Raw genomic sequence first — 14,853 nt, 5'->3', positions numbered from 1 at the left:
CATTGTTAGATGGTTGGAGTACGAACTTGCAATGGGGGCAGCAAGATTCTCCATTACTGATCTTCAAAGAGTGATCACGGTGTAGATTCACCTCCTTTCTGAGTGAATATAAGTCTAGGGATCTGTAGGCTATAAAGTCGCTGGGAAAACGGGCAGGGGTTGTGGCCCCTGGCCCCGACCGGGCGCGGACAGGCGCAGATGAGCATGAGCTTGCCTTTGGCACGCCAGTGGCTCGCCTGCTGCACGGAGGCTCAGGCATCAGTAATATAGTGAGAGAACTCCGCCCCCTCGGGTCTCCCAGCCGGAAGTGGGGTGGTGAGAGATGAAGCGCCAAGTACTCCCTCCACTCAAGCGGGTAAAACCTGTGGTGGACGGGAAAGCAGAGCAGATCATCCAGGAAGATAAGGGAACTTGAGATTTTAAAAGCAGCAGCACAGATAAATATACAGTTTTAAAATTGTGAGCAGAGAACAATCAGCGCGCTAGCACACTAGGCTTATTTAACAGCTAGTGCGGGTCTGCGGCGTCGGGGATCTGGAGTTTAGAGTGCACAGTACAAAGTTAAAATGCGGCAGTACAAGGACAAAATACCATTTTTAAGACCAATAAACAAGGTACATACAGCACACTAGCGCACTAAGCTTAGCTGACAGCTTGCACGAGTCCACTGCGCCAAGGCTCAGGTACGGTAATATAGTGAGAGAACTCTTCTTCTGTTAATGTGCCCATATCATGTAGATATGTGGTTGTGTAATATGTAGTACACCACCTTTTTAATATGTAGTACTTCACCTTTCATTTACTTGTTATAGTGGAATTATTAGATGTCATCTTAGGAATGTTAGTTGTGTCATCCTTGATGTCACCAAGTTCTATGTGAAGATTTGGAAGTAAACGTATTCAGTTGCTGTTGATGTCTGCTCCTGTATGGATGGGATCTTTATGGAATACACTCATATTGACAACCTTCATGTTTCCTGTTCATAAATGAATACCAGGAATGCTTCAGGTTGCCATTTTCATCTCTCTGCTATGTCCTTGCTCATCTGTTCCACTTCTTTAACTCTGCCATACCAATTTGTTCTATGTAATCAACGGAATTCTCATGCGCATTTTGTATTACATGGATTTTACCTGTGTTGCGTGTATTTCTGAATGTATGCCTCTTTTTTATTTCTAACTAATAAAAACTACTTGAACACGAAAAAAAAAATAAGAATGTTTAGGGTAAAGGTAGAAAATAGTTGGAAATGTCTTGGTCTGATTATTTGATATTTGATATTTATTGAAATTTGTATATCGCAACTATCGCTCCGGAAGGAGCATCTTGGCGCTGAGCAAAACAGAGAACCCCGCATGGCGAGGCGTGGATCAGATGGCTGCGAGGACCGATGAATTAGGCTGAGAGAAGATCCAGGTCTTCAAGAGTTTCCTGAAAAGGCTTTCAGTGGGAGCGTGTCTAAGGTTGAGGGGGAGATCGTTCCATGCCCTAGCCGCCAAGAATGAGAAGGTTTTAGCCCCTCTCGTTTTTAGCTTTATTCGAGGGACAGAAACCAAATTGGCTCCTGATGACCTCAGACAGCGCGATGGAATATAGCTCGAAAAGCGCTTGGTCAGATAAGAAGGGCCAGTGTTCCTGGTGGCTTTGAAGACCGTGACAAGAAGCTTGAAAAGAATTCTTTTGTGGAGGGGCAGCCAGTGGAGAGTGTTGAGGGCTGCAGAGGCCGAGGACCTTCTTGGAAGTTTAAGTACAAGCCTGGCCGCTGCATGTTGGACACTCTGCAGTTTCTTAAGGGAAGACTGTTTTATTCCTGCCAAAAGGCCATTACAATAATCCAGCCGGGATAGGATCAAGGCCACCGCGACTGATTTCCTGGCTGAAATAGGAAGGAAGTCAAAAAAGTTCTTCAGTTGTCTGATGAGACTGAAGCAGCACCCAGCAGTAATGCGCACATGGTCGTCAAAACTGAGAGACGAATCGAATTGGACACCAAGAATGCGGGCCGAGGAGACCGCACTAGGCGGTGCTTCAGAGTTTTGGGGCCACCAATCTTTTGGGGAAAAAAGGATGTCTTTGCCCAAGGGTATTATTTCAGTTTTGGCGCTATTGCACTTAAGGTGGTTATGGTTAAGCCAAGAAAAGACTTGGGAAAGGCAATTCTGGAATCTAAGGGCAGCGTCGGGGTGCTTTTTATCTATGGTGACGACAAGCTGAGTGTCGTCAGCATAGAAAGTTACAAGGGTTCCGTGGGATTCAATCAGTGAGAGAAGGGGGGCCATGTATATATTAAAAAAAAGAGGGCTGAGGATGGACCCCTGGGGCACTCCAGATGTTGTGGGTCTCTCGCCGGAGAGGAATGGACCTAGAGAAACAGTTTGTGATCTATTGGATAGGAATGATGTAATCCATATTAAAGCAGAACCCGACACACCAATCTCACGCATTCTGTTGATGAGGATGGCATGGGAGATGGTGTTGAATGCTGCAGTTAAGTCGAGCAGGATGAGTACAGCTTGTTTTCCCTCATCCTGCAAGAACTTAATGGTATCCGATAGCTCAATCAAGGCGGTTTCTGTGGAGTGGCCAGGGCGGAAACCTGATTGCTGTGGGTGTAGGATGTGATTGCTTTCCACAAAGACTTTTAATTCCTCGTGAACTAACTGCTCAGTGATTTTGCCAAGTGCCGGGAGCAGGGAGATTGGGCGCATGTTTGATAGGTCTGTTGGGGATTTGTTCTGTTTTTTCATTAAAGGCTTGACTGTGGCCTTCTTCCATTCAGCGGGGACAATGCCTGAATTGAGAGATTCATTAACAATGGCATTGATTGAAGGGTTGACAGCCTCAATGAGATGGAAGAGAATGATCGGAGGGCAGGAGTCCGTGGGGGCTCCCGATCTGCAGGTCATAATAGCCTTCTGTGTTTGTGACAGAGAGACTGTAGTGAAATTACACAAGGAGGATGGAATGGTCTCAGCATCTTGTGTATGGATTATTGGGGGGGGGGAAGTCCTTATGGATGTTATTGATTTTCTCAATGAAAAAGTCCGCAATTTGGTCACAGAGGGTTTGGGATGGAGGGATTTCTAGTGCAAGGGCCTTGGGGTGGGTGAAAGACTTAACTATATTAAAGATAGTGTGTTGTTTCTGATTAGCTTCCTCTATAGCTGTGGTAAAAAATTCCTTTTTAGCTTTTTTTATGTTGTAGAGGTATTGTTTCCTCTGCAGGGTATATAAGGATCTAGCAGTAGGATCGTACGTTTTCCTCCACTCTCTTTCTAGGATCCTGCACTTAAGATGACATTCGGAGAGGGCCTGGGTGTACCAAGGGGCATTGGGCTTTCTTTTGCGGGGAACTGATTTTTGATTAGTTGGATTGGAGTAGACAGAAACCACACTGTCAATCTATGAGTGGAAGTTTTTAGAATCTTGGGATACGTCTCCGACGATATTAGGGGGAGGGGCAAGGGGCTGGGGGTTCAACTTGATGCGCTCGGCCACTTTCTTCCAATTGGTTGAAAAGGGGGTGGGGGAGCACTTAGTGTTCGGTGGCGATAAGGGGTTTGCCTTGATGGAGAAGGGAAAAAAACAGTGATCAGTCCATATTTGTGGAATCGGAGGAGAGACAGTTAGAATAACAGAATTAGTGCAGATGCCGTCTAGCGTTTGGCCGGCCCGGTGTGTAGGGGGGGTGACCAGTTGTGAGAGGCCAAAAATATCGAGTGACTGTCGGAAATTAGAGGTGTAAGGGTCTGTGCAGGATTCCAAATGAAGATTAAAATCACCGAGAAGGGTGAAAGTGGGGTAGTGGGACATAAGTGATCCCAAAGTCTCGTCAAGGGAGTCCAAAAAAGTCGTGGCATTCCCAGGGGGTCGGTAGACAAGTCCTCCTGTAAAAGAGGAGGAGGGGTTGATTTGGACCACGAAGCCTATGCCCTCACAGTCTTTGAGAGAGGCCAAATCGAATGTGTGGCATATAAATGATTTCTTGACGATGATGGCTATCCCTCCTCCCCTGCCACCGGGTCTATCCCGCCTGTGAATGGTAAAATCAAGGGGGAGGGTGGTTGACAGATCGGGGTTGGATTCAGTGATGAAGAGGGCATCGAGGTCATGAAAAAGTATGAGGTTGTGGATATCTTGTCCATGACAAGCTAAGGATCTGGCATTAATAAGTCCACAATTAAAGGTAATAGGCTTGTGTGAGGGTGAGGGGAGTGGGCAGGAAATTACGCTAGAAGATCCCAGGGAGGACCATTTGCAGAAGCGGCATGAAAAAGGGCCCCAGAGACAGTCAGTGGGGAGGTGACACTTGCAGGTATTGGTAGCCATTGTGAGGCGCACTGAGAGCAGCGCGTTAGAGTCATACCTGAGGACGGGATGTTTTTGGGCAGCATGGCCTGCGCCCGGCGCGGTCCTGGCGCGGACGGGCGCAGACGGGCTTGGCTTAGGCGCGGCTTCGGCGCGCATCCGGCGCGCCCGCTGCGCCAGCCCGCTGCGCCGTCTGGTCGGAATACACATTTTATAGTGTGAGAGGAGGGTGGGAGGGCGGCGCGACTAGAGCGCACCCCCAGCCCTACCTAAGATGGCGCCCACCGCCACAAACAGCAGTTCCCAAAAGATGGCTGGGCGAGGCAGGGCAAAGAAAATACAGCGTGAAAGAAGGTGTCAGTGTGCCTATTTCAATTCCCCAGCTAAAATCACAATTTAGAACCCCCAATTAAAAAAATCGTAAAAACGCTATTTTTGCTGTTTTTCACATGAAATCATAGTACATATGCCAAAGAGTAAAAGCCAGTAAAATCGCTCACAGCCCTAGTGTCTCTCGCTAGGGAGAGCTCTGGAAAGGCAGCGAGTGCTTGAGAGGCCGGCTCTAAATAGCCTGGGAGGGCGGCGCGACTAGAGCGCACCCCCAGCCCTACCTAAGATGGCGCCCACCGCCACAAACAGCAGTTCCCAAAAGACGGCTGGGCGTGGCAGGGCAAAGAATGTTAAGCAATAAGCCCAAAGATAGTGGCAACCACAGTTACAGCTAGCTACTGTTGTGTCACAAATTACACAATGTCCAGAGTGTGTCTCCTGTTGGAGGAACACATTCTCAGCAATGCTAACTTACGTATGAGGTGAGCAGTGTTCAATTGCTCGTGTAGAAAATCCTGTCTTTCGCACTTTAACGCTGTATTCCAGTTAAAAAAAACAGACCACTCAGAAAGGGATCAACATTTTGTTGTTCTACAATAATTATGAGAGATTTTCCAGATGGAGGTGGTTGGACTCATCAACATATGCTGGAAAATCTAAAGCCCATATCACTCCCTAGAGATGAAGCCTTAATTCAACTAGATATACTTATCCCCACCAACTTTACATTTTTGTCCAGTGAGCCGAACACCAGTCAGGAGGACAAAGAGATCACCTCTCCTGTTTTACCTCTGAGATAAGCAGCAGCTGTTTTACTTTTGTTATTACAGTCTGTCTTCCTTTACTTCACTGCTGATAATTTGTTTGCATAGATGGTAAAAATATGAAAAAGGTGTGCCCTAATACTTTGGAGAAGTTTTAATAAAACTCTTTAATTTCTGCTTTCAATTGTTCAGTTGTTAGGTAAAATGCATACACTACATGATTTTTGTAAAACCTACTAAAAAATGCACAATATAATTTGCCTACCCGTTAAATTTTCCATCAATTGATCTCACTCACATTTTGATGATCACCCATGCCGGCAGATATTTTAGCCCAGTTCAAACAGTTTCTCCTGATCAGATGGAAATATTTAGCAATCTTCAGGAACGCTACCCTATTTAGAGATGATACTCCTTGAAATGGTAATTCACTAGGGGCATATTTTTGAGCCCATTTGAGTCCCTCTTGCACCATGCAATGTGGTGAAAGAGCCCCAAAAATGCAAAAAGAGATTTATGAAGCCACACAAGGCCACCTCACGTGGTCCAGCGTGGCTTTATAAATCTTGAGCAATATAACACAGCGCAAACCGCTGCCAGGGAAGCATTTCCATGGGTGTTGCTTGGGTGTTACCAGGCAGCATCCATGGATTTTTACATATTCCCTGATTTACAAGAACAGGTAAACATGGGAATGTGCAAAAAAGCTACACGATAGGAGAGGCAAGGAGAAATATCTTTATTTCTCCTTGTTGTTTTTCTCCCTATTTGTTTTGTGCTGTAGAATGAGGAAAAAGCCTCTCAGGATTGTTTTTGTGCAAGAAGGTGCATTGGTGTTAGGCAGCCCATTGTCCGACAGTGCAGGCGAAGGGACAGGAATGTGCCATATTGCCATACATATGGCACATGCCTGGCATTTCACAGCGACTCAGCGCAGCAAGCTGACTTGCAGCACTGCAACACTTTAAAAAAAAATATATGGCCCTCAGTACTCAACACAAGTTTTCTAGAAGATCTAGTTATGTTACAAGCGTATTACTTACCAATGTCAAACATATGGAGAACATTGAGGTCTTAGTTACAGGAAACGTACTTTATGTCTGGTGCACCAGTATATTTCCCACTTGGAAGTAAACCTGAATGGAGTGAAGGTTACAGAAGAAAAAACACTTCATCCATCTAAAGATGATGATTGCCTGAAAAGCTTGAGGATCAAACGTGCGCCTCAATTCTGACTGCTGCTGCATTGAAGCACTGAGTGGCAATCTGTTCTGCATAGGGGAGCTATATGAAGGCCATCTTCTGCCACACCCTGCAGGAGGTAGAGGACTCTAGCGTTGGGAAGACCCAACAGTTCACCCAGCACACATAACTCAAAACTAGAGCAACAGGAAGCTGGCCGTATTGTCAGCAGCGTGTCCAGTTAGTATCCATGTCATACAGTGCTACTGCCATTTGTAAGTGCTTTGTAGGTTTTACTATTACCCACTTGAACGGTACTTAATGCACCGAAATCAGAAGCAAGGAAGGCTGAGCCAGCATTGTCAGGATTAAGATGGATGACTTTTAGATGACAGCAGATGTTAGTAGCAAGTGTTCATTCACTGAGCTATGTTGCCTACCATGTGGTAATACTGGATGTTTGCTGTATTTTTAGACTGAGAGTTTATTTTAAGCAGATGCCATGGCTCAATATGGTAACGGCTAAATAATGAAGTCATAAACTATTACAAGTATTTTATTCAAAATATTATTCGTTTAGCGCCGACCGAACTAACGATTAACGGAATGCTGTGCAGTTTAAAAAATCTAAATTAAAGGAAAAATATGGTGAAGAACATGCGGTTTGCAAAGTAGTTCACGAATGCTGCCACATTATCCTTACTTCTACATGTCCACTTAAGTTGCAGGTATTTACACTCGGCTGTGATTAAACCCCTGCTAGGTAAATCGATCGATGAAGATGAAATTGTTCCTTTAGTGGTAGAGAACTTCCTCCTATTCAGAAAAGATTGCACAGTAGTAATTCATTCCTGCTGCATCTTCTTCCGTCCGCATTAAACAATAAGCAATAAAATGTTGTTGTCAGGATGACGAAAATGGCCTTAGAGGGAAAGTGATGAAGGACACGGGAAGTAGTTTTAAATCATATGCATTAGCCTGCTCTAAGATGTCACCTACTTGTCCTATGGCGTGATTAATATGTGGGCTTTACCTCACTGCTTTTCTTTAAAGTACACTGTCACGCGAAATTCAGTTATTTATTGCTGTAAAACTGGACTTACTTTAGTTTGCATAATATATAACAGAAAAAGAATACCGACTCTTACAAAATCACAAATTAAGAATTGTTGATACAACATATTAATGGCTGCATTTTATTTTACAAAACAGACTCATTATTATTAATATCAATAAATATTGTTACTGTTATTGTTAATATTATAGCACCATTTTTATATAGCACTTGCTCCCACATTATTTGCTGTTCAGTTATGCAACACGCAAAAGCTTTTACTAATAACAAACTTCTTTGGGATTTAAACTCATTTAAGAAATTAACACTGCTAGTTGGAGAATTATATATAGATTGCCAACCTTCGCTAAATCACAACCTATATTTCTGCATTAATGGCATGCAAATCTGTTGCAACACAATTGTCTTGAGCTCCTCCTCTACAAGAATATTTGTTTAAGGAACTTTTGTGTTTTTCTCAGTTACTCACACATGAAGGACAGGAATGTTTGACAATTTCAGCAAACTAACTGCTGTCTTCGAATTTATTCTAGGAAAAGTGATGTAATAATTCGCAACGTCTAATTATTTACGAAAATTTAGATGGCGCCACTATCCTCTGTTTTTGTGTTTTCAATGTGTGATCCCCAAGCCCAGAAGCTTATAAAACGCTGCAAATCATGTGCTTCTCGTTATATATGAGTGACTATATGGTCAGTTATTGAGTGAGTGAGTGTAATGCACTTAAGATACTGAACAATGTTATACTGTCACTAAATTTAGAACATAAAGGGTTAATAGTCTTTCAAAATCAAGTTAGGTGTAGAACATCATCTGAGATGAATGGCAATTAGTTTCAATGGAAAGGGGCAAAAACAGAGAAAATAAATCTTCTGAAAGATTATTATTAGGGAGAATGTACCCGGAAGAGTTAGTTTATTATATACTAGCAGCCTGCCCCAGCGTTGCCTGGGGCAGAAGGAGGCTGGGAGCAGCATTTCCGGATTGCGGCAGCGTTGTCCGGGGCAGAAGGGGGCTGGTGGCAACATTTCAGGCTTGGGTGCACTCCCGCCCCGACATTGCCCAGACCGCCTCCCGCCCGCCTCCCGTCTCGCCTTTGCCTTTGCCTTTGCCTTACCCTGCCCGCCCCAACATTGCCCAGACCGCCTCCCAGCCGCCTCCCGCCTCGCCTTTGCCTTTGCCTTACCTGAGCCGCCGCTCTTCCCCGCGCTCCGGACTTCACCGCCACACCTCGCTGCTCGTCACCGCTCCTCCCCGCCTGTCGTCATCACGCACGTTGCGGACATCGCTAGGTCGCGGCCAGCGCTACGTCGCGGCCGGTGCTACTTTTAGGGGACTACTTTGTTTTTAAAGTTACATTTTTTAATTGACGTTTTTTTTTCAATTTTATGCAGCCTATGTCCATTTACACACCCTGAGGATTACAACAATGTATTGGGTGTGTGGATTGGCGCTGTGGTTCCCGAGTTTACCTTGCCAAAAGGTTTCTGTTCTCTCTTTATAATATTAGTATAGATATATGTAATGTGCCTGATATGCCTAACCTGATGTTAATAAAGCATACACATTTGGGGAAAATGTGCAGCTTAATGGATAGGCAGTGCATGGAGACTAGCGCCATTGGTGTACTATTCTCACTTGTGATCTGATGCAAAGCAAAAAACACATTTCCGTGTCATCATTTAGTGATGTAATATACCTCTGGTAAACCTTCATAGCTAAAAAGAGAACATGAATAAATATTTTGGTATTGGTTGGACTTTTTTTATTAGAGGCTTGCGCCGCCTGAGTGTCACTTTTTTGATGATCCGACAAAGCAAGCCTCCCAAACAGATCTATGAGGTGATGCAAAGCCACTCTGCCTGGTTTTGCATGACCTCATAGATATGGAGTAAGCAAAGCAGCACAAGTTGCTGCCTTGCCTTACTGTCAAGGAGACATCACATGGGCGTTGCGGTGGGTGTTCCCACACAACACACATGGATTTTGATACTGCCTCAGATTTCATGAATCACGTAAACCTGAGGAACAGGGCTGGACTGGCTACCGGGCATTTTGGCATGCTGCCGAGCTGGGGGTGGGGGCTAATTTTGTTGATGGAGACTGGCTTGTTCTTTGAAAGAAGCAAAGCAAAACGAATTTCGTTCAGCACACGCAGGTCCCCATCAACAAAATCAGCCCCCAGCTCAGCAGCATGCCAAAACGCCCGTAGCAAGTCCAGCCCTGCTGAGGAAGCGCGAAAAACGTACTCCTATAACGAGGATAAATATATTTTTTTCCTCTTTCTATATGTGCTGCGTTCTGCAGAATGCATTGAATGAGGAAAACATCTCTCACGATTGTTTTTGTGCAGGAAGATGCCCCTTCCTGCACAAAAACAATCCTGCTTGCAACAGAGGGACCCTTGCTTCATGGGGTGCCTATGTTGGCACTGGGCAGCAAATTGGAAAGGAAAAGAATGCACCGTATTTCATAAATACGGTGCATTCCTCCCCTTTTCACATTGACATAGGGCAGAGCAGCAAGAAGACTTGCGTTGCAGCGTTACGCCAGTTCCTCATAAATAAGGCCCTGATTGTCTCACCAAATTAGTAAAACACTACCTTGCTTCTTTTCACCGCTGTTAACCGGGAAATCTCTTCTCAGCCCCTAGTAGATATTGTAAAACAGCAAGTTTGCCACAGAAAATGGTGTGATAGGTTTAAGCAATTCTAAACAACATTAAAGACAAAAGAAAACATGATGAAACCCCCAGACAACTTTAGAATTAATTGCGAAATTATGCAAAAATCCGAATAAATATTGGAAAATGCATAAGTATAGATACATTCAGAATTATGCCACAAAGATTGTGTTTTAAAAGTCAATTTTGATCTATATGCAATATAAAGAATGTCTACTGCAGGCCACACTTGTACCATGGATACAACGAATGAAAGTTACCAGCAAACTGATCTGCTTCATTGAGGCTAGCAAGAAAGAGGCAGAGTTGGTTACCTAGCAGGTTAAATGTTTATAAGTAGAGTTTTTCAAGATGGCAGATCACTATTCTCTGACCTGTTACAGTAGTGTTTCAGGGTTTAGCAAGGCAAGCTATAATGGAGAACTTGCAGCAATGATTTGTTAGTCATGCATGTGTATCTTCTGCTAGTAAAAAGTTAAGAATTTAATTAGAAGGGAGACAAAAGTTGGATTGCATGCATGTTTTTATTTGAATCATTGTTTCGTTTCTGAAATGATTATGATATAAATGAACCACCAATTTGGATATATGTGTTTCAGTGAGACACGTTGCAGTTTAAACAAACACGTTGACTACAAGAAAGCATATTATCTGCACCAGTAGCACATGCTGCACTGAAACTTTCAAATGCTAACATACAGAAACATACACAATTTGCACCCAGGGCTATCTCTTCTTCCAGTGCAAAACCTCTGTCACTCAGCCACCCACTTGCCCTGCCAATAACTATTAGCAGGCCAGTTAGGGGTGTGCATGATAGCGATTCCAGAGAAGATGGCTCAGGGAGCTCAGATGAGTATAAAGAGAGGGTTGGAAATAGAAGCAGATAACAAAGACACATAAAGTGCTGGCAGCCTACATGTGGTGCTGTGGGTCAACGAAGTGTACAACAGGTGATGGATGGAATGCTTGAATTAATCTCAGCCACTGGTAATAACTCAAGGCTCATCCAAGTCCATCATTACTTTGCACACCATGCCTCCTCAGTTCAGACCCAGCTAAATGCAAATCAGTCTTGACCCTGCTCTAATGCGAGCAGTCCAGCCCAAACTGCCAAGACAGGCCCTCAATGAACCTGAGCACAAGCAATCCATGATGTGTTTCACCCTCATTATAGGTACACCCTCGTTATGGGCTCATCAGCCGGATATAACTTGGTTCCAATGACACAGTGTGCACCGGACGGCCATCTGAACATTCCCGTCCCACTTAGGGCCACATATGAAAATATACAAAAGGTGATGGCTGGAATGCTTGAATTAATCTCAGCCACTGGTAATTACTCGGGGCTAATCCCATTCCATTGTTATTTTGCACATTATGCCACCTGAGGTGGGACCCAGCTATATGCAAATCAGTCTTGACTGGTTCCAGGGTGCTTGTTTCCAGTCCAGGGAGGACATGACTTGGCAGTTCGCTCTGGACTGTTCCCATGAGGAGCAGGGTCAAGACTGATTTGCATATGCCTGGGTCCAAACCAGAATGGCCTGGCAAGCAAAAAAAAAACTATGGACTAGGCCCAGATCTCTGTACTGGTGGTGAATATTTGACAATTTTCAGCATTCCGCCCACCATCTTCTTGTGTTGTGAGGCAATGAAGAGCAGCTCTGCCAGGAGAGAAGTATTTATAAGCCCCAATCAATTGCTAGAATAAAAAAAGAAAATACTTCTGACTTTGAGAGCAGACAATGTCAGGCAGCAAGGTATCAAGAGAAGGACCACGATCCCACCCTCACAGGCACATAATGCTTGGCAGCAATCTTAAAGCTATATGGTTCATACTTTATTATTGCTGTACTGTTCAACGATGGCTATACTAATTAGAATGAACATGAATAGGTTGGCACATGCTTTAGGGAGCTGTACGCACAAGCATTTATGAAAGCTACTGAAAAAAGGATGCTAATTTGTAAAAACAAAATCCTTATACCCGCTGCACATCTCACAAAGCAAATTGAATGGAACAAAAAATATATAATCATTGATTGCACTTTTCTTATGAAAAATCTTCCCTCATACACTCCGATCGTGGTGAAAAGAACACCAAACAGCAGAGAGAAACATATATAGAGCGAGATTCAAATATTGCAATTGGCTGAATTGACATATGGTTTTAAGCTGATTGTGAGGACTTCACTTGGGAGGATTTAAGACTCATATTTAACTCCATACAAAAGAATAGGTCTAGAGTTTGGGTTTACAATGCAAAAACATTGCATCATCTCTGGACCACCCAACAGAAAAGGGAAAAAATACATTGTGCCAAGATCTTGGTATTACAAATTTGCTATGTATGGCTGTCATAAAAAGCTTTTGTCATGAAGACCCAACTCTGAATCTCGGTGCTTTGATGCAACAGTGGTAAAAAAGAAAAGTTGTTTTCCCACCGCTGTTTCTGTGCCAGGGGAAATACTCTCTCCTGCGTGTTTGCAGGCCTCTCTATGGCTTCGAATGGCACCAGCTACGTGGAGGAACGGTGGCTGAGGAGGTTCAGCTTCACTTGCCTTGTCTGTTCTCTCTTGGGTCTTTGTAAACATATGAGATGCAGAAGTGTGCTGGGTTCTTCCTTGCTTTGTTGGTGCTGCTCTGCACCAACTGCCAAGTGATGTGATAGACAACTCTAGGTTTGCCCTCGTTATCTATATGATGTGAAATGAGATTTCAAGTGTAAAAAAATACCTTGGCCCTTATTTATGAGGCCTTGCGTCAGTTTTGCGCCGCCGGTGCGTCACTTTTTGTGACGCACCAGCGGCGTAAAATATGCGCCTTGTTGCGCCATATTTAAAAAGTGACGCATCTAGGTAGATGGGTCACTTTTTAAACCCCTGCTCCACATTATACCTGCGTCAGGTATAATGTATGCAGAGGGGGCGTTCCCCCGCAAAAAGCCTCGTAATAGTGATGAAGTAAAATCTATGAGATTTCACTGCGTCACTTTTAGGATGCTGTTGGTCAACAATCTCCCGCCTCACAGCAGGCGTAAGACTGACGCAAGCCCTTCCACATGGGGCTTTCCCCATGTGAAAGGACGCATTACTGGAGTTGCGTCACTTTTGTGACACACTCCAGCAATGCATCACTTTTGCGCTTACAGATACGTCAGAAATACTGACGTATCTGTAAGTCCTTGCGACATGATGCGTCATACATTAAATATGACGCATCATTGGTGTCGCAAGGAGTGCGCAGTGAAAAGTGACGCATCGCTGTTTTCACGCAGCGATGCGTCACTTTTCATAAATGAGGCCCCTTGACTGTAGACCAGCATTCGTATGGGTAGAAATGCATATGAATGAAGAGAAAAACAGAGATACGGGCATACAAGTCAGGCAGACTGACAGAAGGCAGAGAGACAAAGGTGGGTTGATATTTGTTAGAATGAAGGCACAGAAAAAGAGGCAAAGAGGCAGATAGACACCTAGATAGACTTGACTGATGAACAATATAGTAAAAATGAACAGGGCGGCGATCAAGATAGATGAATAGGCTATGACTAACTGTCTGACCGACTGACCTGCACACAGCCAGACACAAAGTTCAGTACATAAGATGCACCTACCTTTCAACATGTACTTCCACTGATAATAAAGTCATGGGAGTTATCAGATGTATACATATATCTATACAGTTAATACATCAGAAAAATACTGTCAAGCGAACTGTTTACCTTTTTCAGGGAGAGAATGCCCTCCCTGTTGTCTCGGTCAGTGGCGATGGCAAACACCCCTCCACCGTCTCCATTCACTATTGAGTATTTGATGTCAGCGTTGAGGCCGGTGTCTGCATCGGTTGCCTTGATTTTCCCCACTGCGGTTCCAACTTGCGCTGATTCAGGGACATACAGCTGATAATGCTCTGTGGGAGATAAAATGCACCGTTTAACGTCAGCGTATAAAACACAAAACATTACACAAAACCCACGCGCTTGATGTAAGGAGGTACATCTTTTATAATGGCGGAAAGCAAAACAGTTCCTCTGATTTAGCCTCAGTTAGTGGTGCCGGAATAAAAGGCTGCCTCCCTGCAGTTGAAGAATGAAGTCCTGTTTTCATTCAGGGAACAAAAGAGTGGACTGTTTCTGCAATCTTCGCTCTTACTAATGCAGACAAATGGACCACCGTGGGGGGCCTTCTGAGCACTCGCTTTTGAGAGAATCAAATTAACTACAATCTTCCATAATAATCCTCTTTAAATACAAAAGGAAAACAAAATATCCTTTTCCAATCCGCTTGCCTTCTCTGAAGTCACAACAAAAAGACGCTGACCCAATTAGGAGTGGCTGCAGCGTTCTGTGAATCGTGATCTTACAAGACACTTATAAATTCGAAGTCGGTTTTTTGCTCAACTCAAAAAAATCTTCACGATGAAACATATGCCACAAGCATTTTCAATGTGTTTTGTTGAAATACAATTGTAATGCCACGCCAGTGAGAATAAATGGGTCAAATAA

At 44.0% G+C, this 14,853-nt stretch overlaps 1 protein-coding gene across 1 annotated transcript in view; it reads right to left on the bottom strand.

The window, feature by feature from the left end:
• Window positions 1-14,853, bottom strand: part of CDH18 (cadherin 18) — a 2,230,955-nt gene that overhangs the window by 663,185 nt on the left and 1,552,917 nt on the right. Inside the window, exon 9 of the mRNA XM_086965396.1 lies at window positions 14,071-14,258. Coding sequence (XP_086821522.1) covers window positions 14,071-14,258 — 188 coding nt within the window. The remainder of the gene's footprint in view (window positions 1-14,070; window positions 14,259-14,853) is intronic.

This window comes from Lissotriton vulgaris, chromosome 4_1 (genome assembly GCF_964263255.1).
Source record: "Lissotriton vulgaris chromosome 4_1, aLisVul1.2, whole genome shotgun sequence".
NCBI classification, from domain to species: domain Eukaryota; kingdom Metazoa; phylum Chordata; class Amphibia; order Caudata; family Salamandridae; genus Lissotriton; species Lissotriton vulgaris.
Note: the sequence above shows the minus strand (reverse complement) of the source record. Positions and strands in the feature narration are given on the sequence as shown.